The following is a 27,775-nucleotide window of genomic DNA, read 5'->3' as shown; positions in this document are numbered from 1 at the left end:
AAATTTAACCTGAAACAATTTTTCTGTAGACGTGTTTGTACCAAAGGTGAATAGAACTCACTCTAATTTGCCCTGTGCCTAGGGACTAATTCACCCTTTTCTCAAAAACGCACCCCTTTAAATGGTAGCACCGCGGTTTTTTCATATATAGAGTTCCATTGACTCTATAAAACAATAAAACCCCGTTAACGTTGTAGTTCCTTTCTAAAATACATAATCAATAGCCTAGAAACCGCTTAAAACATCAACTTCTGATAATATGTGGTTCTGGTACTACTTTGTTTATAGTTGCTTCATTAACTATAAAAGTCGTTTTCTAAGGAATAAACATTATAAAAAAATACTAAACAGTTACGTAAAGAATAGCCTTGAGTTTATTTTTTTACTTTTGGTGGAATAGCATATGAGACAAAATGACTGCTTCAGAAATGTCTCGATACTTTTCATTATCGAAATTAATATTGAACCAACGACCTCGGCATACATAATTATTTTCTCGTTTCTCTTGTTTTTAAGATAAAAAATATCTTTTGGCGATGCGTACCTTCAAATTTTGCGACAGTACCAAAGTCTACCATAAATTATGCTCTTTGGACAAGGAAATATATAATATTAATTATTATTGCTTGACGGTTACCGGTAATATATTGGTAATGGTACTGGTTACTTTTAATAATAGTAGTACTGATGACATCATTTTCAAGAATTTACGAAAGGCAATATATATCTATAGTTTTTTTAATACAAAAATCAGATTACGTCACAGTTTATAAAAACTGTGAATGTGAATTTTTCAAAAGAAACAAAAATCAGCAACAGCATTCATCTAACAGCAGCATATGATACTGTTTAGAGACAGGTTAATATATAAACTGGCCCGTATTAATTGGCCCGTAATTAACCTCATTGACAATATGCTGACAAACAGAACCCTCCTGATAATAATGGGAAAGAAGCTGAGCAGACAGATAAACTTAATAATGGCCTACCACAGGGTACTGTTCTTGCCCCTTTACTTTTTAACCTCTATATTGCTGACATGCCTGTAACCGAATCTCGGAAGTTTGGATATGATGACTACTGAACCCTTGCAACAAGCCACCAATCTTTACTCTCACGAATGACCTATCCATCCTTAGCGCATACTTTAATACATGGAGATCACAATCAAGTAGGTACTACAAAAACTGAAGTATCAACTTTTCATCTCAACTCCTGGCTGGCAAACTGAGAATTGCGAGTGTATTTTAATAACAAGTCTTTCAATAACATACCTTGGGGTTACTCTAGAAAGAACGCTTAGATACATTAAGAGAATACTTGACGAAAAAAGCAGCAAAACTAAAAACACGTAACAATACAATACAGAAACTCCGCGGTACTACATGGGGTCAACAAACAGCATCATTCTTAAGATCCTCTGCTCTTGTCCTTACATATCCGGTGACAGAATACTATGCACCGGCGTGGTTAAATAGTACCCACTTGGTCGTCACTTAGCTAAACCGTGCTATGCCTATGATAACAGGTACAATTATCCTCACCCTCACAATATGGCTAACCACCCTTAGTTACCACCCAACATACGCTGCGAACATGTATTGGTTAAAGAATACAACAAAATTATGGATAGTCGTCAACTTCTAATCCACAACATCCCCGGTATTCTTGGAAACCTTCTCCAATCCAGGTTACCTCCACCGAACTCAGCTCAAGCGCTGTAGCAATCCAATTTTGACTTAAATTCCCGATATAGAGAAGAATCGGAAAGTAAGACATATCCACATTACCATAGTCTACTCTACTGGACATCATAGACGTCTTTGTAAGATTTGGGCAGTCCTTAATATAATTAAAAATTAAATATTGAAATATTTTTCCAACTTCTACAATGTTTATGTCAAAGATTTAATTCATTAAAATTTAAAAGGGAAAATCCAAGTGGTTCGCTGTATACTATGGTTTTAAAAAACTTACTATGAAGTAAAATGGGATAAATTTATTACAAAATTTATACCATTTCACAGGGTCGTCTTAACCCGAGGGTGCAAGGGGTGCGAAGCACCCGGGCGCCAAGTCCAAGGGGCGCAAGCCGAACTCTTGCTAAGCTCAAACTTGCGCTTCTTGTCCTTAAAAAAACTACAAAATAACAAAATTATACAAGTGCACTTTCGGTATTTTTTACAAAGGCATTAATGCTTACTACAACTACGATATGAAAATGAAATATGAAACCCATTTAGATTAGGAGCAAAGTTCCGATTCTGCTGACAAAAGTATAGTTATTGCGGTTTTGCGAAGCTATGTATGTAAAAGCGCTGTATTACTATGGTCCTTTTCACAGGCATTTTTCAGTGCGTCACAAGTGAAAGAAAAAAAAAGGTAAGTCCGTTAATACGGACATAAAACATGTCATTTTAGTTAAATCTGACAGTGACAGTTGTTAGAATCGTAATCAGCCAAATATGAAAAGGGTATTGCAGTATATAACCCTTTTATTTGCAATTTGGTATAGAAACAAATCAATTGTGTTTATTGCATTTATAAAATGGTATTTTCTTTGATTTGTATAGTCTTATAAATTGCACAGATTATATTCGTATATATAATTCGTAAATCATTTTTTGTTCGATTATAGCGCCATCTATCAACAGCTAGAATAAATGTTAGAAATGACTGTAATCACGGAAGTACGTTTTTCTGTCACTTCCAACTTAATGTGTTAGAAAGAAATCGAAAAACTGTGACCCACTGAAAAGTGCCTATGAGAAAGAGATTAGTCGTTATTTTTTAAAGTTGGCGGTAGAATCTTTTATGATGGCCGAATAGTCTAAGTTTTTTACCGGTTACTGATACTACTGAACAAGGATTAGCAAATTATTTGTTAGAATGTTTGAAATTAATGAATATTGATTTAGATGATTTACGACGCCCAGGGTATGATAATGGGATAAATATCAGAGGAAAAAATATGGGCGTTCAAAAAAATGTTTAGCCTTAGATTAATCCTGGTGCTCTTATGTTCCTTGTGCAGCTCACAACCTTAGTTTAGTGCTAAAATTATGCTTTTAAATGCTCATTGCAAATAACAATTTGTTTTTTCAATTGTTCAAGAAATTTACGTTTTTTTCCTCATCAACATTACGGTTGAATGTCATAATGAATAAGATACCCACTTTTACATCCGCTTTCAAATACGCGATGTGCGAGTAGAATTGACGCATTAAAAATACTTCGTTTTAATATGGGGAAAATTTATGATGTATTATCCTCAATTTTTGACAACAACAAGTACGACAATGACACACGAAACATCGTAAGCTGATTGATGACAAAATTAAAGAACTTTAAGTTTATCGGCTCTGTCGTGACATGGTACAATATTTTAGCAAAGGTATAATATTATTATCAACAAAACTTTGCAAACGAGCGATATTATTATTTCCGAAGCTGTCAAGATGCTTGATCAAGTAAATAAAGATTTAGCCAATAGCCAGAGGAGGATTTGAAGATTTGCTGTCCCTGGGCTATCCACAATTTGCCGCCCTCCCCTCCGCATTTTTTCCTTTTTTACCAAAATTTGCCACCCCCTAAATTCTGCCGCGCTGGGCTACATCCTATTCAGCCCATATGTGAATCTAGCCCTGTCAATAACCACACTGACACTGCGTTTGAGCAGATATTAATTGACTCAGTATCAATTGCTAAAGAACTAGATTGCGAAACTAAATTTTCTGAAACTGTTCGTCCATGTCCCCAAAAAATACATCTCAATCTCAATTACGAGGCTGTAGACGAGCCTCTTTTAGACTCGGAACAAAATTTAAAGTTACCTTATTATTATTTATTGGACATTGTCATTGCAAAATTAGGTGAAAGATTTGAAATGTTGAGCAAACATTTGTATAATTTTTATTATAATTATATTTTATAATTTTTCTTTCCTGGAAAATGTATTCAGTTGGAGATAGGCCGAAGAAAACTTAAAATCAACGCAATGTTTAAATTGAAAAAAAAACTAGGGCATGAAATGAGAATGAATTAGAATTTCTTACAAATATTTTTTATAAATAAAGACATAACCCCACTCGATATTATCAGTTATAATTCTAATAACTTACTCTGTGTTTTTTCCAAATTTTCTAGGTGTCTAAGGATATATTTAACACTTCCAGTAACAGTAGCTGAAGATAAAAGGTCTTTTTCTAAACTTAAATTGATCAAAACTTATCTGCACTCAACAATGGCCCAAGACAGATTAACAAACCCGACTTTAATACTTAAGTATAGAAAAGCAAGTAAAAATAGATACCACCGAAGTAATAAAAACTTTTGCCAAATTAAAAGCTAGAAAAATTGACTTTGATATGTGTTATAAAATTAATCTTGTTTGAATACTGAAACCCCGTTTTTTTTAATATAGTTTAATATAGTTTAATTAGTTTTAATTTTACCGTAACTATAACCTATATAATCTTCTCACCAAAGGGGGCGCAAATATGAGTATTGCACCCGGCGCCGTGTGTGCTAAGACGGCCCTGATTTTACACAGAAAGCTACTTCATTGTAGTAGACCTGGATCCTGGATCCCGCGTACCAAAAAAAGTTGATTAATAGCAAGCTGCAAATTTGTTAATAGCTTAACGATGTCTAGTCGGACAAACTTTGATGTATGGAACATTGGAACAGGGGAAGTTTTAATTGTGGAACAGGTTGAAAATTTGGAACGTCAGACTACGAAAGCGTTCCATGTATTTTGTCGGACAGAACTTCCAATTATTGATTTGTTACCATTTCATTAAACTCTCATGCAAAAATCAGACTGGTGTTTATCACCAACTGGGCATTTTAATGAGTGGAACACGAAGAACATGTCAAATGACAGGAATCATGTTGGTTAGTAATAGCAGTCTGATTTTTGCATGAGAGTTTAATGAAAGGGTAACAAATCAATTGGATGTTCTGTCCGACAAAATACATGGGACATTTTCGTGATCTGACGTTCCAAACTTTTAATGTGTTCCACAATTAAAACTTCCCCTGTTCCAGTGTTCCCGTACATCAAAGTTTGTCCGACTAGACACCGTTAAGCTATTAACAAATTTTCAGCTTGCTATTAATCAACTTTTTTTTGGTACGCGACAAGTTACAGCTAGGTACAGCCGACAACAATATCGAAGAAGAGGTAAAAGACCAAATAATTAAAGCCAGTAGAACGGCCGGATGCCTAAACGACACAATTTGAAAAAATAAACACCTAAGAGTGGAAACAAAGGCCTGAATATATAAGTCAGTTATTAGGCCAGTTATGACTTAAATGGCCGAAACAAGACCAGATACAAGCAAAACACATCTGGAGACCAACGAAATGAAGATTTTAAGAAGGATTGCTGGAATAGGACTACAGAACAGGGTAAGAAGTGAGGAAATCAGACGAATATATGTGGGGTAGACAATATAAATACCTGGGTAAAGAATAGGAAAGAAGAGTGGAATCAACACATAAGCAGGATGTCTGAATCAAGGATAGTAAGAATAGCCAGGGATAAGTCACCGTTAGGCAGAAGAAGTATAGAACGCCCAAGGAAAAGATGAAATAACAATTTAGGGACAGAATGAAAGGTACCGTTGGAGAAAAACAGGCAGTACTGCCTATATAGAAGAAAAAGAAGAAGAAGAGAACGATTTCCGAAATAGAAATCGAAACGTCAAATGAAATTATTTTAAAGTAAAATTGAAATAAAAATTGAAATTTCCAACAAAAATAGAAAATTCTTATTATTAATTAACCTATCTACAAAAACTTCTAAAGTTGTTTGTCCATATTCTTAGTCAGCCTAAGACTTTACCTAAGACCTAGACTATAGAGCAAACCACAATTTTAAATACCTTGAAACCATTACTAATAACTTTTTATGGTTGATATGGTATTCTTTAATAAAACAATAATTGTTGAAAAGAAAGGTAACAAAAAAATAAGAAACGAAACTGAAATTAAAGTATTAATATTTTGAAAATAATTCTAAACTTACCAATTGGTGATGCTTTGATGAAGATAATTTCAGCCGCCATCCTTGGTCCGTGTAAAAAATTCAGTCGCGACACAATCTGCAGTTGAAACGAAACTAAAAACCGGTCAAAACAGTCCGAAAGTATTTGTTATTATGATCTCAAACTCAATATCTCCGTCAATTTTATAAACCGATTTGTAATCAACAAAAGACTCCTGATATTATGTTATCTATCTCGATTCGCTCTTGCGCTGAAGTGGAATTTTCATTCACAATTTTTTATTTTTATTGTAGATAAAGTTGTCGCCTAGGAGGAAAAATCGTGACTACTAATTGGTGATATACACATACACATCTGGTTATATTATTTTTAATATTTAATGTTTTTGTTATTTAGCCGTGGACGTGTACGTGGAGCAGAACTGACTTTCTCTGTCCGCTGGTTATGATACGGTAAAAATGTATTTTAAAAACAATTCGAATAGTGCACTCTTTATATACTGAGCAGCAATTTTTTGCTTTGGGGTTATCGTACAAAATTACCACATAGTTACCTATGTAAATTGGCACTAATTAGTCAAAATAAACAATATCTTTTTGTTTTATTTTTAAAGATAACAGTTTTTCATTTTAAAACATTTTACTATTAATTGTAGTCTAGTTGATTAGGCATGAATAAATCGTGGAATGTTAATAATTCAGAATATAGTCTAGAGCAGGGCGTATATAGAACAAAAACCACCGGAATACATAGGCGCAAAATGTCGCCTGTCAAAATATTCGATGTGTTTTAAATGTATTCATTTTTTTCGATTCCTGAGAAAACTAATATTTTTCCATATTTCTAATAACTAAGTTTTCATTATTACTGAGGGCCGAAAGTCCCTTAGAAAAACCAAAAATTTTCTTATAAATGAGATATTTGAAATTAAAAGACTTTCGGCCCTCGGTAATATAGTCCAGGCCGCATCTGTTTTGAGATGGACGTTGAGAGGTGACTCAAATTTTTTTGCAGAAATTGCTTGAAAATAACTCAAATAATAATATTTGAGTTATCCTCCCACTCAAAATGGTCCGGAACCTTGTTTAAATAATCAAAATATCAAAATATGAAGGAAAAATTCGATTTTTTTATTGGTTTTTTGATTATAACTTTAAAACTGTTCATTTCTGAGAAAAGTTGTACTAACATAAAAGTTGCGTAATAAAATTTCCTACAACATAGAATTGGTTAAAAATTTTAAAAATGCCCTTGTTGCAAAATAGCAATAATTGCGGAAAGGACCATACAAAAACAAGTATTGGCATTTTACGTTTTTCAACCATTTGTGCTACTCCTAGGACCTTCATATTTTACCCAGAAAAACTTTATGATATAGTAAAGCAACACTGTAAATTTCATTAAGATCGGTTTAATAGATTTTGCAAAATAAATTTTGCAATCCAGCTTTCGCAAAAAAATTCATTTTTTTTTAATGTTGAAGGACTGAAAATAAAGCAGATAGCAAGTTGAATTTTTTTTTGCTTATAGAAGTGTAGTGTACCTTTCATTTGCAATTTTCAAAATTAAAATCGATTAATTACCACGGCGTCAGGAATTTTTTTAAATAAACATTAATTTTTGGTGCTACGCGCAGGACAGCGGTGTTCGATTCACACAAGTTGATTTCCACCAAAATTTTTTCCAATCTTTATCTAATATATTATCTTCTTAATCTATATTTTGTTGTACTTTAATATTTTAATTCCACAAAAATCAAACTAATTTTATTATTGTTTGTGAAATATTGTTTAAACAATTGCATATGTTTAAAAATAATAAACTTTTATTCTCTAAGTTAAAATACATGAACAAAGAAAGTTTTTGCTAAAAAAAGTGTTATTTCAAAAGATAGAGTATGTTTTTATTTTGCGATAAGCAATAAGCAAATTTATTTATTTATATCGAAATGTAATAAAAATTAAAATGTAACAAATGGTTATCAAAGGTCATTGGAATGCCCAATCAGAGCAAACTATCCGCTGTCCTGCGCGTAGCACCAATAATTAATTTTTATTTAAAAAAATTCTTGACGCCGTGATAGTTAATCGATTTTAATTTTGCAAATTGCAAATGAAAGATACAGTACACTTCTATACGTAAAAAAACTCAACTTGCTATCTGCATTATTTTCAGTCCTGTAACATTATGAAAAAATGAATTTTTTTTGCGAAAGCTCGATTGCAAAATTTATTTTGCAAAATCTATTAAACGGATCTTAATGAAATTTATAGTATTGTTGTACTGTATCATAAAGTTTTTCTGGGTGAAATATAAAGGTCCTAAGTGTAGCATAAATGGTTAAAAAACGTAAAATGCGAATACTTGTTTGTGTATGGTTTTTTTCGCAATTATTGCTATTTTGCAACAAGGGTGACTATTTTTTAAATTTTTTACTAATTGTATATTGTATAAAATTTAATTATACAACTTTTATGTTATGTATTTTATTCTGCAAAAAATTTGAGTCACCTCTCAACGTCTAAATGTACTAATATTTTTACAGATGCGCCCTGGTCTATTCTGTTTCGCTGGTTATAATACGAAAAAAGTACTATTTTTTGTATGTATTGAATTAATGTTTTAAATTTAAAGATTTCTACGCGCCGCGGGCCTGTATCGCAGCAATTACTGTAAATATTTAGCGGTAGACTGTTTCAAAAGGCATATTCGAAATATTTATATCAATGATTTCAGCAATATAGAAATTATTTATCCTTGTCAAAATATTTTTACTTGTACTCGAAGGTTTGAAAATTATAAATATTCGTGTAAAATTTCAATTTATTTAATAGTTTATAAAAACTCCTAAAAATTACTAATATGTAAAGGCTTTTTTTTTTCAAAAAAAAATTGCTAATAACTCAAAAGGAAGCATTGTTCGAAAAATTTTCAAGAGAAAAAAGTATTTATTTCGATGAGATACCCGTAAGAAATTGATTTTGAAGCGATTTGGTGATTTTTTTAATTATTACAGTAAGAAAGTTATTTGTTAAAAACAATTGTGGACACAGTTGGAAAAATGAAAAAAAAAATTTAAACTTGGAAAAATATCGAATCAAGTATAAAAGGTTTGGTATATTATTAGAAATTAAAAAAAAATAGTTGGTATATTCCGTTTCTAAATATTACTCTGAAGCTATTTTCTTCTGGTATTTTCGTTGCAATTTAGTATTTTTTGGGAATTATTCAAAATTTTACTTTAAAATTAAGTTTATTTGACGTTTCGATTACCAGTTCGGAGATCGTTCTCAAAATACAAAACATTGATAAATTAATCAAATTTTGTTTTTGTTACTTGGTAAAGAATTCTTGTGATTATTTTTTAAGGGTTTTAATTTCCAATCATGCAGTAACATTTTTATCACGTGTTTAATTCTGTCCAATCATATTATTATTATACTGGGAATAATCTACTTTCATTATCATACTGAGAATAATTTGTAAGTTTTTTTTCTGTTTAATTGCAACGAGTTTTATAGTTTTGACAACTGTCACATTTAAGGAAATTAACCGAAATCAACTTTTAGTTCTGCATCTAATGTCAAATTCCCAGGCAACCAAGTGACGTCATATAACGTTGAGGACACGTCAGTTTTTGGTTGAAAATAACACGTGTTTGAACAGTACGTCAAATAGACGTCTTTTGTAGGTAATTTTAAATACGTAAGATTAATGACGTTTAAATTACGTTTAAAAAACGTTTTAACTTTAGACAGCCTAAGTCTGACGTCACAAAATTGGGAGGAGCTTGCTTGTTTGTATTGACTCCAAACAATTTCGTTTAGGTATAGGTAACGCTAAATGTTTATAAGAAATTTCTCATTTATTGTTTACGCGGTTTGTGTCTTGTGTGATAAAATAATACTTTTCATTTATATATTTAGTTAAAGAAAGGTATAAATTAAGAGATTTTTATGCGTTTTTGCTCAGTGAGTTAGTTTAATGCAGTAATTCTTCTTGACAACTATCTGAGGTTATGTTAGTTTGTTTTTAATTAAGCGTTAAATTAAGATATTAAGTATGCTGGATAATTTGTCAATAAATTATTTATTAGTTTCATATAAGAGGGAAAGCATATAATTTGATGGACAGTTATTTAAAGGACAGGCAACAAGTAGTGAGAATAGAAGGGACACAAAGTAGTACAAGGAACATTAACTTTGGTATACCACAGGGAACGGTATTAGGACCAATTTTATTTATTATATATATAAATAACATACTGACTTTCCAAACTAAAGGCGACATTTTAAGCTTTGCAGATGACACTGCGATCCTATACTCTGCTGACACTTGGACCAATTTAAAGCTTAAAATGGAAAGGGACCTAGGAAATATTATAGATATATTCAGTCATAAACTACTCACGGTAAATATTGAAAAAACACTGTATGTCCCATTTACCAGTTATAAAAGTGGCTTACCCGATTATAACTCGTTAATTATAGGAAATCTGATGATTAACAGTGCAAGTAGCACAAAGTATTTAGGAATTCAGATTGATTCATATCTTCGCTGGGATAAGCACATAAATCAAACTTGCAAAACTTTAAGATGTCTTTTATATAAATTTAGATATCTACAAAGTATATTAGATATTCATCATTTAAAAATTATTTATTTCTCCTTAGTAGAGTCACGACTAAGGTATGGAATTCTTAGTTGGGGTGGCATTGCAAATACGCACCTAAAGCAAATGAACATTATACAAAGAAAAATATTAAAAATTATTTACAATAAAAAACTAGGGCACAGTACTGACGATCTGTTTATTGAAGCTCAAGTGTTAGATATAAGGCAATTGTTTGTACTTGCAATGTTCACTAATCTATATAAAAATAAACAGTTACTTGTACCACTAGAACACACATACGATACCAGAAGTAGATCTCAGTCCTTTATTAGAACAAACTTAACAAAGAAAGTAGTTGGACAAAGAAACTTTGAATACCTTCAAATAAAAATATATAATTTGCTTCCTCAAACATACAAAACCTACTTAATTACTATAAATTCCTTTAAATTAATAAAGTGCATATTTCAGACGTATTTAAAAATAAATCATAGAAAAATGTTTAACCATCTTTTTGAATAAATAAATAATATAAACCTGTAAACCTATAATTAAACACAAAAAAAAATAAATAAAAAATAAACGCTCAAAAATTGATGAACTTCACTTCATACCATGTTCTTTTTGTTTATATTAATTTGTATTGTTCTTGCATGTAAAAATTTTACTTCTTAAAAATAATTATTATTATATCCAACACAATAAAATAATTGTTATGTTGTATATCTAACACAACTATACTAAAATGGCCCATGCACAACTTAATTGTTTTAATGGGTTCTATGGTTTGTTTGCGTTGAATACATAACAACATCTAAAACACATAGATATTATATTGCATCATAATAATTATATATTTTTTTATATGTGTATATTTTTCAAGTGAATAAACGTTATTATTATTATTATTATTATATTAAATTTTTTGTTTTTTTATATTTATGTTTCATATTTTTAGTTGTTTCAGATTTGACACAGTTAGGTATATATATTGGATAGATGGAAGTAGGTATATATAACTAGTGAAAATTCTATAATGTGAGGGCTGGTACAATCAATGTTGCTTCTAGCCTAGCGCACAAGCGATCTTAAACAAGTGGTAGCACTTATACCTTCGACACATGAGACGTAGGCCTATAGGTTTCATGTTATGTATCTATTATACTATTTTGAAACATCTGAAAGAGGTCACTTTTTGAAAGTATTAAAGACGTGATTTTACGACATGAAAAAACGTAGATACGATTACGTTTTAAAATCGTCACAATTATGACGTCAAATCGATGAGACAAATACACGTGATTTTCAACGTCAGTACTACGTCATAGAAACACGTCAATTGGTCATTTTTATGACGTGTTATCTACGTTATAAAAACGTCGTTTGGTTGCCTGGGTTGTCATGAGAGAAAAACAAATCGGCAATTTTAAGCCTTCGAATGTAATACGGTAAGATTATTTCATGAATAAAACTGTATTTATTATATATAATTTTTTCTACAACCGTGTTAAAAATGCAATTTTTAGCACTCCATACGAGTGTTAAAAATGCTACTTTAAGGCACTAGTGCTTTAAAATTTTTAAGGCACTGAAGTTCGTATTGACCGTATAGGCAATTTTGATGTAATGTCAAAAAATATATAAAAATGGAATGTCAGTCAAGTTCAAGTAAAAAGTTTTTGTAGATATTGTCCTGTAATTACGTTTGTAGAAAAAATATTGTATGATATGCGTGTTAAAAAGTACATTTTTAAGGCACTCATGTGAATTGCAGAACTCGCTTCGCTCATTCTGCAAACTTTCACATGCGTGCCTTAAACGTGTACTTTTAACACTTATATCATAAATAACTATTAACTAATATTTTATTATACAGAACAAGTAAAAACTTCGTTTGTACAATGGTATAAAAAGTTTATTGAAAAACTATTAAAAAGTCATCTAAAAGGATTCGCAAAACGTTTTCGATCTAGATCGGATCATCTTCAGTGCGTTCTGCTTAGTAGATGAAACTAGCAACCTTATAAAATAGGTGACATCGAGAAATATGATTTACATGTTGATAATCTGATGTTACAAGTAATATGTTGTAGTAGTGACTCTAAGTCGATGTTAAAAGATAAATTTGTTAAGAGTCTGCAATAAATTTTATTGATATCTTCATCTGAATATTTGCTAAACAAGCTCATGCTCATGCTGTTCAGTATGACAAGTTGTAAAACATTAATTGTGATAAATATCACTGAATGTTTATTTTCAACAACTTTGAATTTTGTATGTGAGTATTAAAAAATAATCTTGCGAATATGACAAAATAGTAAGAATAAATAAGAAAAAATTCTCCAGTTTTTTTCGATATCTTGTTGCCTGGTAATAGACACGAGAGCCCGCAGGGCTCGAGATTTCGGAAAATTTGTTGCCTGCGGGCCCTGCGGCAACAAGTTTTCGAAAAGCTGTCGCTATATTTTCAATTTATTTTCACTCTCTTGTGATATTAATGTTGATAGTTTAATTTTATCTGACTAATTCATATTAACAATTAAACCATATAATATTGTCAATATACAGTTTAAAGTAGGTGAATTTAAAATAATATTGTCAATATTTGTGAGTTGCGTTCCTAAAACGACTTTATTGGAAGATATTTCATTAAACGTTTTCATAATGGAATTTAACACACGTTTCAGTCGTATTATACAGGGTGTTTGATTAATAAATTGTCCATATAGTAATTGGAGAAACCTTGGCACAAAATACGAAGATTTAACCTAAAACACTTAAATAAAATGTGGTTCCTTACTGAGTTACAGGGTGTTTTATCTAAAAATTTAAAAAATTATCTTTGCTCAGCATTTTAAAACTATTCGAGGTATCCTTTTCACACTTAGCAGAAAGTGCGACTACTAGAGACCATACTAAATTATGATAAAGAAACGTTTCTAGCTACTACCAGAGGCGTACGACAGGGGATGGTGAATGGTTGACCCTTCTCAAATTCTACGCCACAGGAGAAATTACTATTTTAGTGCCATTTTTAGATTCTCCAATACTTTCTACGTAAATAATATACTCCTCATTGGTAACGATAAAGTTATTAGTTTTCGAGATATTTGAAGTTAAATATGAAACGGCACAGTTATTTTGATTAATTTATGATATGATTCATATGATTAAATTATTTAAAAATTATTTGTACCCAGTACTTTAAAACTATTTCGCGTATCCTTATCATACTTGGCAGAAAGTGTAGGTACTGTACACCCTACTAAATTAAGATAAATAAACGTTTCTAGTTACTACCAGAGGCGTTCGACAGGGGATAGTAGCTGGTTGACCCTTCCCAAATTCTACGCTACTGACGAAACTGCTACTTTAGTGTAATTTTTTGATTTTGCAATACTTTTTATGTAAATAATATACTCTTCATTCCTAACGATAAAGTGATTAGTTTTCGAGATATTTGAAATTAAAAATGAAGCGGAACAATACATTAATCAAAATAACCATATCGTTTCATTTTTAACTTCAATGATCTCGAAAACTAATGACTTTATATTTACTAATGAAAAGTGTATTATTTTCATAGAAAGTATTGGAGAATCCAAAAATTTAAGTAAAATAGCAATTTCGCCAGTGGCGTAGAATTTGGAAAGGGTCAACCATTCATTTTCCCCCGTCGTACGCCTCTGGTAATAGCCAGAAATGTTTATTTAACATAATTTAGTAGTTTGTACAGTACCTATATTTCCTGCCAAGTATGAAAAGGATACGTCGAATAGTTTCAAAATGCTGAGCAAAAGTAATTTTTAAATTTTTAGATAAAACACCCTGTAACTCAGTAAGGAACCACATTTTATTTAAGTGTTTCAGGTTAAATCTTCATATTTTGTGCTAAGGTTTCTCCAGTTACTATATGGACAATTATTAATGAAACACCCTGTATAGTTTTTCTATTTTTCTAGGCGGAATATGAAGGCTATAAATTATGTTTAGGGGACAAAAAAATTATACAAGAAACTTCAGTTTTTGCACATTTTTCCAATTTTTGTGATTTTTGAAACAATAAACATTATATTTTCAATTTTTAGCTTGTTAATATTATGTAAAATTTTAAAAATGAAACTTTTAACTTCTATACAGTCGGAAAAATGAAAGAATACCCATGAACGAACATATAAAACACGCAGTATTTTCCTGTCACCGTGTCATAGAAAAAATTGGCCAGCGCAAGTACATGTAATAATTATTATTACATGTACTTGCGCTGGGCAATTTTCTTTGTGACACGGTGACAGGAAAATACAGCGTGTTTTATATGTTCGTTCATGGGTATTCTTTCATTTTTCCGACTGTATATATATTTTTTATTGGAGCAATATCTCTTGAGTTATAGATGAAAATATGAACGCAAAAAGCAAAAATTTTTGAATTTTTTCAGATTTTGTTAAATAAAAAATCAAGCACAAGATTTGCGGCGAGTGGCAGATATCGTAATTATTGATAAAAGGTACATCCTGAAGTGCTTACAGTAAAAAGTAGACTCCTAAAGAAAATATCCAGTGAAAAATAGATCATGGACAATGGACTATACATTTAACTGTGCGGCACGTATAAAAAAATTGTATTTTGAAAATGCACTGCCATCCGAAAAAGATTACCGACCCCTGGTATAGAACAAACCACAATTTTTAATAACATAGGTACAAACTACTACTAATCCTAATAACTAAATAATACTTTATGGTTGATGTTTTAATAAAAAAATCCAAAAAAAAAGAAAGTATTTGAAAATAATTTAAAACTTACCAAGTGGTGATGCTTTGATGAAGATAATTTCAGCCGCCATCCTTGGTCCGTGTAAAAAATTCAGTCGCGACACAATCTGCAGTTGAAACGAAACTAAAAACCGGTTAAAACAGTCCGAAAGTATTTGTTATTATGATCTAAAACTGAATATCTCCGTCGATTTTATAAACCGATTTTTAATCAACAAAAGACTTCTGATAATTACGTTATCTACCTCGATTCGCTCTTGCGCTGAAGTGGATTTTTCATTCACAATTTTTTATTTTTATTGTAAATAAAGTTGTCGCCTAGGAGGAAAAATCGTGACTACTAATTGGTGATATATACATACACATCTGGTTATATTATTTTTAATATTTAATGTTTTTGTTATTTAGCCGTGGACGTGTACGTTGAGCAGAACTGACTTTTTCTGTCCGCTGGTTATGATACGGTAAAAATGTATTTTAAAAACAATACGAATAGTGCACTCTTTATATAGTGAGCAGCAATTTTTTGCTTTGGGTTTATCGTACAAAATTATCACATACTTACCTATGTAAATTGGTACTAATTAGTCAAAATACACAATATCTTTTTGTTTTATTTTTAAAGATAACAGTTTTTCATTTAAGGACATTTTACTATTGTAGCCTAGATGGAACTATTTCTCAAATAGGTCAACCAAGGGAAACTATTATACTAGGTGACCTAAATGCAAGAACTGGTAGAAGAATAAACGATAAAATAATAGGACCATATGGAAAAAACACTACAAACGACAATGGCAATAACTTAATAGAAATGTGTAGACACAACTCACTAAGGATCATGAATGGTTATTTCAAACATATAGGCCAGGGTAATAGGACAAAAATATACTCTGTTCGTGACACTTCAGCAGCCAGGGTACTGAAGCGTTTTTTCGACAGGAACAAATTATAACTATTTCCTGCGTAGGATCTGGCGGCCATTTTTATTTATAAACAATTAACTGTCAAAAAATGGCATTTTTACCTTTTTTTTCAAATCAACGGAAAACAGTGAAACATGATTTTTAGTACAAATAGCTTCGAGATTATGGAAAATGCTTTAAAATGACGTATTACAAAGTTTGATATACTCATTTATTGTTAATATAATTGCGAAAAAAGTCGGAATTGCAAAAAAAAATATTTTCTCAGTAACTGTTGTAAAAATTAGTGTACAGCTTTGAAATTTTTGTCAAATTAGGGTTCTTTGGTACTTAATATGTGATAAAAATTTCAAAGCGATTCATTCGATCGTTTAAATTTTATTCAAATTGTTTATCCCAGAGAGCATTTTTTGCAATAACATAAGTAAGAAAAAAATGACCTTAGAACCATTCCACAGGTGTCAAATGAAAGAGCATGAGCTACATTTCAGCATGGTTTAAAAAAGTGAATAAAAATGCATTTATTAGTAATAAATAATTATGCAAAAAGTATCGTCAATTTTTCTTTATTTTTCTTTTTTTACTCTGTTTTAAGTGCACTGTGCTCTGTTTTAAATACCAAGTAATGTTATATATATCATAATTGATAAAAAATTGTAATAAATATGTATAATTTCTTTTATAACAAAATAAAAATTTTTAACGGAAGATTTAGGATACTTTTGCATAATTATTTATTACTAATAAATGCATTTTTTATTCATTTTTTTTAAACCAAGTTGAAAATATAGCTCATGCTCTTTCATTTGACACCTGTGGAATGGTTCTAACGTCATTTTCTTCTGACTTATGTTATTGCAAAAAAAATGCTCTCTGGGATAAGCAATTTGAATAAAATTTAAACAATTGAATAAATTGCTTTGAAATTTTTATCACATATTAAGCACCAAAGAATGCTTATTTGACAAAAACTTCAAAGCTGTACACTAATTTTTACAACAGTTATTGCGAAAATAATTTTTTTTGCAATTCCGACATTTTTTCGCAGTTATATTAACAATAAATGAGTATATCAAACTTTGGAATACGTCATTTTAAAGCTTTTTCCATAATCTCGAAGATATCTGTACTAAACAAACCATAAGTTTCCCTGTTTTCCATTGATTTAAAAAAAAATTGGAAAATGCCATTTTTTGCAGGAAATAGTTACAATTTGCTCTTATGGGTATTACCTGTCGAAAAAACGCTTCAGTACCCTGGCTGTTTAAGTGTCATGGAAAAAACCTTATTACCCTGGACTAATAAGGCAATACGTACATATACATGGACTCAGCCTACAAGAAACTTGAGATCAGTAATTGATTACCTAATAATGAAACAAAAATCTAAAATAAAAGTGCATGACGTAAGAGTGTTTCGAGAAGCCGAATGTGGAAGTGACCACTACTTAGTAAAAGCCAAAATGATACTACCTCTAAGCGGAAATTGTAAACAAAAACAAAATCAAAACCTAAACGAAAATCACTCAGTAGAAGTTGAACAACTGCAGTACAATCTAACAAGTTTAGACAACGATAGTACTAGAGAATTGTATAAAAAAAGATTAGAGCAACAACAACCACAGGAATTCAAACATAAAACAACAGAAGAGCTATATAGAATAATAAAAAAAGGAATACACCAAGGCGCCAAAGAAGCCTTAGGTATAAGAGAAAATAAACCCAAAAAGACAAATAATTGGTGGAATGATGAACTACAGGAAATGAAAGAAAAAAAGCAAAAATTATATCACAGATGGCTGGGAACAGAAGATCAAGAACATAAAAGAGAATATAGAGAAATTGTAAATAAATTTAAATCAACGATAAGAGAGTCAAAAAATCTAAGCTGGGAAAGAAAATGTCAGGAATTAAATACGTACATCGGCGGCCGCAAATCAAGAGAAAAATAGGAAAAACACTATAAAACACTATTAGTAGAAGAAAGATCAGAATACAAAAACATAGAACAACATGGGAGGACGTGCTCCTGGTCCAGAGGGGATATATGCAGAGTTATTAAAAATTGGAACCAACAAACTATTCGAGATACTAACAGAAGTTTTCAATAGACACTTGCATGGAGAACCAGTGTCACAAAGTTGGAAAGAAGAATGGGTTACATCTATCCATAAGAAAGGAAATAAGGAAGATTGCAATAACTGTCGGGGTATAACTGTTACGAGCACGCTTAGCAGATTACCTGCTATGAATAGCGATTAGGTGAAGAAATTACCGAATGGCGATTAGGTGAAGAAAGATGAAGAAATATTAAGGATCCTTGAGAAAAAAATTCGGAGAATAGCAGGCCCACTAAACTTAGGTAATAATGGATGTAGAAAACTGGTGAACTACGAAGTAAGAGAACTTATGCAAGGAAACGATATCGTCAGATTTAACAAGGCACAGCGACTCAGATGGATGGGACTCATAGAAAGGAGAAATCCGAAAGATGTTATCAAGAAAATCACCAAATGGAGACCAGTATCAGACAGACCACGAGGAAGACCCAAAACCAGATAGGAGAACAAGATAATTGAGAACCATAAGAAGATTGGAGTTAGAGAATGGGTATCCATAAGCAAAACAGAAACGAATGGAGAAACAATTGTAGCATACGCCAAATCCACAACGAATTATAAAACCAAAATGGTAATGCGGACTGATTCCTCATGACAAATGAGTCGGCAGAGAACGGCAATCACTCCGCTAAGACTATAGATGCCATGATAATGACTCTGATGATAATTCTCAAAAGAAAGGAAAAGCGGTAGGACCAGATGATATTCCTGGGGAAGTATGGAGAGCATTTGGGAGACAGGAACAAGGTGGTTAGCAAGTCTATTTAATAGAATTATGGAAGTTGGACAAATGCCATACGAATGGAGAAGCAGTATACTAGTACCTGTTTACAAAAACAAGGGAGATATACAACAATGTACAAACTACAGGGCTATAAAACTGCTTGGCCACACCATGAAAATATGGGAAAGAGTAATTGATAGACGGATACGTGAAGAGACCGAAATATCCGAGAATCAATTTGGTTTTATGCAGGGCAGATCAACAACAGATACAAATTTCATTATAAGGCAGTTGATGGAAAAATACAGGAGTAAAGAAACAAACGCTGATATGGTATTCATTGATCTTGAGAAAGCATATGATAGAGTTCCTCGAGAGATTCTGTGGTGGGCACTCAATAAGAAAGGAGTCCCTGGTGAATATGTAAAGATTGTGAGGGATATGTATGAGGGAGTAACGACTAGTGTTAGGACAGGTGTGGGAGAGACTGATAAATTTCATGTGAAAGTAGGATTGCACCAAGGCTTTGTGCTTAGTCCGTATTTATTCTCAATTGTTTTGGACCAGATAACAGCGAAACTACAGGGTAACATTCCATGGTGCTTAATGTATGCTGATGATGTCGTGTTAGTAGGAAATAGTGAAACAGACTTAGAACAAAAACTGGAACAGTGGAGACAAGCTCTGGAGGAAAAAGGTTTAAAACTTAGTAGGACAAAAACAGAGTATTTGGAATGTTCATTTAAAAATGGAGTTACTACAAATAAAATGGTATTTTTGGATGGTAAAATGATTGTGAAAAGCAATAGTTTTAAGTACCTAGGATCGGTAGTACAGAGTAATGGAGAAATAGATGGAGATGCATGCAGTATAATTAGGGCTGGATGGATGAAGTGGAAAGAAGCGAGTGGTGTGTTGTGTGACAGAAAAATTCCAATGAAGCTGAAGGGAAAATTCTATAAAACAGCCATAAGACCGGCTATGATGTACGGAACTGAATGTTGGGCAATGAAAAAGAAAGAGGAACAACGAATGCATGTGGCGGAAATTAGAATGCTTAGATGGATGGGTGGAGTGACAAAGAAGGATAAAATTAGAAATGAGTATATTAGGGGAAGTCTAGGTGTGGCACCAATTGATGCCAAAATGAGAGAGCATAGGTTAAGATGGTTTGGTCATGTTCAACGTCGAGACGGTAATCACCCAATACGAAGAATAGCTGAAGTGCAGATTCCTGGAAGGAGTAGGAGAGGAAGACCAAAGAAGACCTGGGGGAGACGATAAGGCAGGACATGTTGGTAAAGGGGATTAACATTGATATGACCCAAGATAGAATTGTGTGGAGAAATGCAATTAGGGAAGCCGACCCCGCATAGGGCTAAGGCAAAGAGAATGATGATGATGATTCTCAAATATAAAAATGATTTAGGTTCCTCCGACATTTTCCATAAGCCCACTAACCGAAAGATGTGAAAATGAATGTTAACCTGTCGCACAAAATTTCAAGAACCTCAGAAGATTTATCATCAAATTGAAATTTTATGTGTATATTCAAAACAAAAAATTGCTACCTTAAAAAATGCACAGTTATCTACCGAATTCACTGCACTATGAAACTGGTCCGTGGTCCGTTCGGTTTGGAGATTTTGTAACAACTTCGGTAAAAATCTTACGTTTACCGTAATTTAACAGAAAAGTAAAAGTCTGCGACCAATAAAATCTAACAGCAAACGGTAGTAATGATGGCAGAGTTTATTGTGAGAAGGCCGTTATCGAAAAATTTGCATAAAACAGCATTAGGGGAATGTCTTATATTATCATAATTCAATCAAATTTGCACATAATATAGCTGAGTTTTTTACTATTAGTCGATACAGGTGCGAAGAATGTTAAAGCAAACAAGTTAGTAACTAAGTGATGTATTGCTATTGCGCAATGGCAATCTTGATTTTAACATCAATTCCTCAAAGTATGTTTCTTCTTCACATGAGAAAAAATGCTAACACACTTAAATTATTATATATACACTAAGGATTTCCACAGTTTTCACTGTATTCCTTCACTCAGCCGTTCTCTTCAGTTCTTTCTGTCTTGCCAGTCCCCTTCCTGTAGATTTCTTCTTTCCATTGCTTCGTCCACTTCATCTCTGAAGGATCTTTGGGGTCTGCCTCTCTTCGTTCTTCCTATCGAGCTCCACTTTTTTATTCGGTTTATCCAACGATTTTGGTCTGCTCTTCTGACATATCCGTACCAGGTTAATCTCTTCTGTTCGATGTAGTCTATTATGTCTGAGTTCACTCCCATTCTTCTTCATACCCATTCCTTCTCACTTTCTTTTCCATAGTTTCAGGGTTTTTTCCAGGGATATTTTGAACAGGGTAGGTGATGTGGAGCAGCCCTGTAGTAGTCCTTTTGTCGTCTTAAATGGACTGCATATTCTTTTGTCCATTTTGATAGCTACTGTGTTATTCTTGTAGAGTGCTTTTACTGCTGTTATTAATCTTCGTGAGATTTCGATGTCTTCCATTGCTTCCCATAGCTTGGTCTAGGTATCGAGTCATACGCCTTCTTAAGATATACGAAAACCAGATGGACTAATCTATTTTTGGCCATTTTTTTTTCTATTAGTTGTTCGACTGTGTATATGTGATCTAATCATGCTTTCATGTCTCCTCCTATTTTGCCCTGTATATATATTTCTAATTTTTCGTTTATGAACTGAGCTTTCGCAGTTTTTTCTATTTCCTTTGAGTCCTTGAGTCCATTCTGCGGTAAATCTTCTCCATTCAGTGCTCTCTCAAACATTTTGTGTATCATGCTACAAGCTCTTGAAGAAGAAGACCAAAAATACACCCACCAAAATACAAAATTAAATGAAGGCACACTGAAATGTATAAAAGAGAAGAAAGAACTCCATATAAAATACCTGAACACAAAAACTATGAGAACTATACAAGGAAAAGAATAAAGAAGTAAACAGGAAAGTAGCAAATGAAAAAAATGAAAGATGGGAAAAAACATGCACAGAGATAGAACAACACATAGGAGGAAAGAGAAATTCAGAGTCATGGCGTATCTTAAAGTCACTCCAAAGAAATAAGACAGAGAAAATCAAAATCGGTCAAATCAAAGAAAACGAGTGGCTATATATACTATAAATAGTGGCTATATATACTATAAAAAATCGCTAACCGAAAATCACCCCCAATTCAAAGAATCAGAAAGCGACGGAGTAGAAATATATACACTTGATGAAATCGAATTAAGCCTAGCTGAGGTAAAAAGAACGATCAAAACTGTAAAGAACAAAAAAGCAGAGGGCCCCGGCGGAATACCAAATGAATTGATAAAAAACGGATTGGAGAAGCTATTCCGCAAAATACTTAAATTATTAAAATATGGCAAATCCGCAGGAACCCGCAGGTACCCATCTACCTGATAAAAGCAGACACCGAACAATCCATAGATATGCTATATCTGAATAAAATATGGACCAGTGAAGAACTGCCGAAAGAATGGAAAGAGGGATTGAAAATAAAAATACCAAAAAAGGATCAGATCTAAGCAACTGTAAAAATTGGCATGCAATAACACTATTAAGTGCCACATCCAAGGGCTAAGAAAAAGCCTGCTCGAGAGAATGAAAGTAAAATTGGACAAGAAACTGAGGAGTAACCAAGCAGGCCTTTGTTCTAATAGCTCCACTATATAGATCACATAATGTACCTTAAGAATCATTCTCTAACAAGCCAGAGAATGGCAGAAAGATAATAAATGTAAGTTTAAATCGACTTTGAAATTGCTTTCGATCGAATAAATACGGAACAAATGTGGAAAATTTTAAGACAATGTGGACTACCAACAAAAGTTATTAACCTGATCAAACTGTTTTATGAAGGATACAAAGCTAGACTAGAACACGAGGGAGTGATCACAGAAGAAATAGCTATTGAAAAGCGGTGTTAAACAAGGTTGAATCTTGTCTCCTAAGTTATTCCTAATCTTGGTAGATTGGATTATGAGGAACGTAACAGATGATCGGACAGGCATTAGATGGAACCTCTTTAATCAGCTTGAAAATCTTGAATTTGCTGATGACGTCTGCTTTTTAACAGAACACCGAACTCGCATGCAATCAAAAATCGATTGCTCCAGATAAATGCAGAAAAGACAAAAATCTTAAACAACGAGATCCCCTTAATTTAATAAAATAAAAACCAAAGGTGAAGAAATTGAAGAAGTAGAGAAAATCACTCATTTGGGATCAATCACGGCAAGAAGAGGAGGACGCACGAAAGACATATAAGCAAGAATAAGCAAGGTACAATTCGCCTTCAATGCGTTAAATTAAATCTAGAAAACAAGTGAAATATCAGAAGCAACAAAAATCAATGTATTCAATAACTATATCAAAAACATACTACACTACGGAACAGAAACTTGGAAGCCCGACGAAGGCACAACAAAGAGGCTACAGGCTAAGTCCTTAAGAGAGATCCTAAAAATTTACTGGCCTGATAAAATAACGAATGTAGAGCTAAGGAAAAGAACAAAACAAACTAGTATAATAACAACAATTAAGCAGAAGGAATGGAAATGGATTGAGGGGACAAGAAATAGTGGAAGACCAGATAATACCTGGAAGGAAACAATAACCAGGGAACACAACAGAATCGGCTTAAGATGGGCGAAAGTGAAGAACAAAGGAAGAAACAGAGGAGAATGTAAGGAACTGGTGCGCAGATTAACCAGAGAATAAACACAAAGAAGATGCGCTGAGCTGGCCACCAGCCGCCTTACACTCCGTCATGCTCCACTAGGACTGATGGTCCAATAGAGAGGTGAATATCTGATATTATCATAATTCCTAATGAGTTTTTTAAATTAGTCGATACAGGTGCCAAGAAGGTTAAAGCAAACAAGTTGGTAAATAAGTGATGTATTGCTGTTGCGCAATAACAATCTTGATTTTAACATCCATTCCTCAAACTTGTTTAGTTTATCACTACTGAATCCGTTTTTGACACTCTTTCTAAATAATCAAAAAATCACCATCATCTAACCCATATACGTTCACTACTCTACCTGGAGTTTCTCAGTTTGTTTCATTCGTTCTGTAACACCAGTTCTATTACGGAAGTCTTTATTTATTATTTTATCTGGTGTCTGATCGACCTCTGGAGAAACAGTATAGCAAGAGATAAGGGTTTGCGGTTTGGTAATGCTCCTGCATAGATCCATAGATTCCTACTTGATGGGCGTTTGTGCCTCTTACGAATGTTCTTTCTCAACATTTGTGTATATAATCCATTTGGTTTTTGATTTAATTTTTTTAATTAAATACTTATACTAATTACTTCAGATGTTTTTTACTTCGTTGTCAAAGTTTTTTATACGAATACGCTTTCAAAAATATTGAACTGGGAGGACAAAGGAATCATCATTGAAGGAGAATACAAGCCTTGTGGATGAAGAATGTCAGAGAATTGACCTAAATACGGAGACCCGAACAACTGTCCAGAATAGCTCAAGAAGACAGAGTCTTGTTATGTTAATCATCCCCAACGTCAAGGGGACTTGATAAGGCGCGAAGAATAATTGCCTAAATTACTATGTTACATCATTACCTGGTACCAAAGTTTATTTTTATAATGTATGTCTAATACGAATTCTTCAAGAACATCCCATCTAAGTGCTTAGTCTCTGTCAATTTGTACGTGTTAATCCTTCCTCTTTACACAATTTGTTAATTAAGAGGTTTTTGTATTTTATTCTTTTTTCATAAATTAATGTTAAGTGATTTAATTTCGTCAATAGATTTTTGGCTTCATGTCTATTGTTCTCGGTGGTTCATCGTCACATTTATATTGTTATTTAATATTATCAAAACTATTTGAATTTTTCAAGGATCTACGGAACTATAGTTTTGAGTAGCACTCGCAATTATATTATATGGACTATTTTAATACCTATTTATTTCAAAATGAAAGACAGCTTCTGTTCCGTTTCGTTTTGGTCTTTCCAGCCCTCTTCAGTGGGACTACATGAACATATCTGCTCTGAATCTAAACTAAACCAAGCTGTCTATTTAAGCAGAATTATAAAAATAATTCGCATATCGGACGCTGTAGCGACATCTATTAAAGAAATGAGAAGTCCCAGATGTAAACCATATATATAAGCAGTGGGGTTCCTACGGTCTCCTCCGCATCCCACATTTCGCTCGCCATCGTTTTCTATCCACCCATCCGTTTTCTTCAATAGCTCTATCTGCCATAGACTGTTCTATGCCTTTCTTCCATGTTTCTGTAGGCCTTCCTCTTCTTCTATTTATGGGTGTGTAATTTAATGCTCTTTTTGGCCATCTTTCCTCTGACATCCTCATAATATGACCATACCATAGCAATTTCTTTGTTTCTATATGGCCAACCGTGGAATATACACTCTTTGTCCGTCGTCTCATTTCCTCATTTGGTACGTGTTCTAACCTAGATACCCTGCATGCTCTACGTAAGTAATCCATTTCCGCTACTTCTATATTTTTTCTTTCCTTTCCTGTGAGTTGCCAACACTCTGCTCCATAAGTTATAATAGGTTCCACAATTGTTCTGTATATTGTTAATTTTGTGTCCAGATTCACCTTGTTAGGCCATAGTAGACCATTGAATATACGGGTTGCTTTCCTTCCTTGCTGTATAATATGCTGTACGTCTCTTTTTTATTTCCTTCTTCTGATATTATGCTTCCTTACATTTTCTTATATTCCTTGACTCTAGTTCCGGATCTTCGGTTTCCTCTCCTATTCTCAAATATTCCGTTTTCTCCATGTTCATACATAGTCCCCATTTTTCATATTCGATCTGTAACTTTCTTAGCATATAATCCATATCATGTTCATCGTTGGTCAGAATTACTTGGTCATCAGCAAAAAACAAAGTTGTTAAGCAGTTTTCTTCAATCATCATTCCCATCCCAGCAACTGTTTTCCTCCATTGCTCCAGAGCTTTCTGGATGTATATTTTAAATAGTGTTGGCGATACGCAGCACCCTTGCCTTAACCCTTTTGTACCAGGGAATGGTTTCGACATAGATTTTCCCTGTCTAATACAGCTTTTCGGGTTTTGATTTAAACCAGATGTAAACTATAAATCTGAAAATTCTCGTGGAACCACTTTCTGGTAACATCCTTAATCTCTGCCTTTTACAATTTATAAGTCAAGGAGACGACGAATCAAGGAGACGACAGGGACTCTACAATATGCAGTCACATTCCGTCTATTCGTCTCTGATCACCTCTGAACCTATGAAACATAAGCTGTCTTTAATTTTTCATTTTACTCCTATTTTGAGTACACGGAATCAACTTTTGATGGAATTTTTCCTATAGGGGAGTGCATCTAGATTTTCACTTCAGAAAAAATCAAACAAGATAGAACTTTTTGTAATTTCATTAAAAAATGTTTAATAAACAACATATCAAAAAGTTCTACTCGAGAAGTGGGTGCTTCATTTTTTATTAAACAAATGAGCTACAAAATTAGATGTCTTTTTAAATAACTCCAAAAATATAAATTATAGAAAAAAAACTGACTTGACCATTGAAAAATTCAGAAAACTTTACAAAAAAAACCTTATATAAAGATTTTTCTAAAATTAAATCTGTATCTTCTGTAATTTTTTCTTTATAACGCTAAACTCATCCTTCTCACAAACATTGGCGCACTGTAAACTAGCGTACGGCGAAGTGCATGGTTGAGTTATTTTAATGTAATTCTCTAACTAATGGATCAAATGAAATTTTACAAATTGAACATGAAAGAAGAATAATTAAGCTATTTTATGGTTATCATAGAAATAAATAAAATGTATGGTCATAAGTACGGTGTGGGCGGGAATTGGCCCTTATATGAATTTTGTTTAAAAAAGATTTAAAAATGTGTAACTAATACAATTTGTCTTATAAAACTCTCAATTTTGCACAACTTACCTTTCAAGTATCTTGCTAAATGTTGTTTCATTAAGAAAAAATCTCAAAAATTTAATTCAAATGATATGACGTCTCAAAAAATGTACTTTTTGAAATCTTCGTAGTTTTATAGAATTGCCACCATTTTAAGACGGTATTACTTAAGTATGAACAGATCTATTACATTTTTATAAGTACTTTTTTAAAACTTAGGATGTAATCTTTAAAATGCACTAAATTACTTTACTTTAGAAATGAAATAAACTATTTCTTTTTGAGAAAATTAAGAAAGAAAACAAAAATATAATACAAAAACCGAAAATTACCAGCTAAAAAAATGTTTATACAAAGTGAACAAAACTTTTTTCTGTAAAACTTACCTAAGATACATTTAATAATAAGCTTCAACAATAATAAATGTTCAGTAAAAACATTTTTTTAACTCTTATACAGTATGTCTGCGTAACTAGGAACCTATTAATAACTTTTTTATTATCAGTTTTACGAAAAAAAGTTATTCTTTATAAAATACTCTGCATCATATATAATCTAAGATGCAATCATCAAATATCAAATTTAGTTAATTTTATACGAGGTATGTCAAAAAATATGAATTTTACCCAAGAGTAAAATACCTT

General features: G+C 32.4%; 1 protein-coding gene across 2 annotated transcripts in view; it reads right to left on the bottom strand.

The window, feature by feature from the left end:
* LOC114324320 (alpha-tocopherol transfer protein-like) overlaps nt 1-15,847 on the bottom strand; it is a 161,335-nt gene extending 145,488 nt beyond the window's left edge. Inside the window, exon 1 of one of the 2 annotated variants that reach the window (XM_028272140.2) lies at nt 15,434-15,847. In XM_028272140.2, coding sequence (XP_028127941.1) covers nt 15,434-15,473 — 40 coding nt within the window. In that variant the 5' untranslated portion in view covers nt 15,474-15,847. Of the gene's footprint in view, nt 1-6,032; nt 6,339-15,433 lie in introns of those variants that run through there. The other variant, XM_028272136.2, reaches the window with a different exon arrangement.
* Nucleotides 15,848-27,775: the final 11,928 nt, after the last annotated feature.

This window comes from Diabrotica virgifera, chromosome 3 (assembly GCF_917563875.1).
Source record: "Diabrotica virgifera virgifera chromosome 3, PGI_DIABVI_V3a".
Taxonomy (NCBI): Eukaryota; Metazoa; Arthropoda; class Insecta; order Coleoptera; family Chrysomelidae; genus Diabrotica; species Diabrotica virgifera.
The sequence above is the reverse complement of the archived record's forward strand: the minus strand, read 5'-3'. Positions and strand labels throughout refer to the sequence as shown.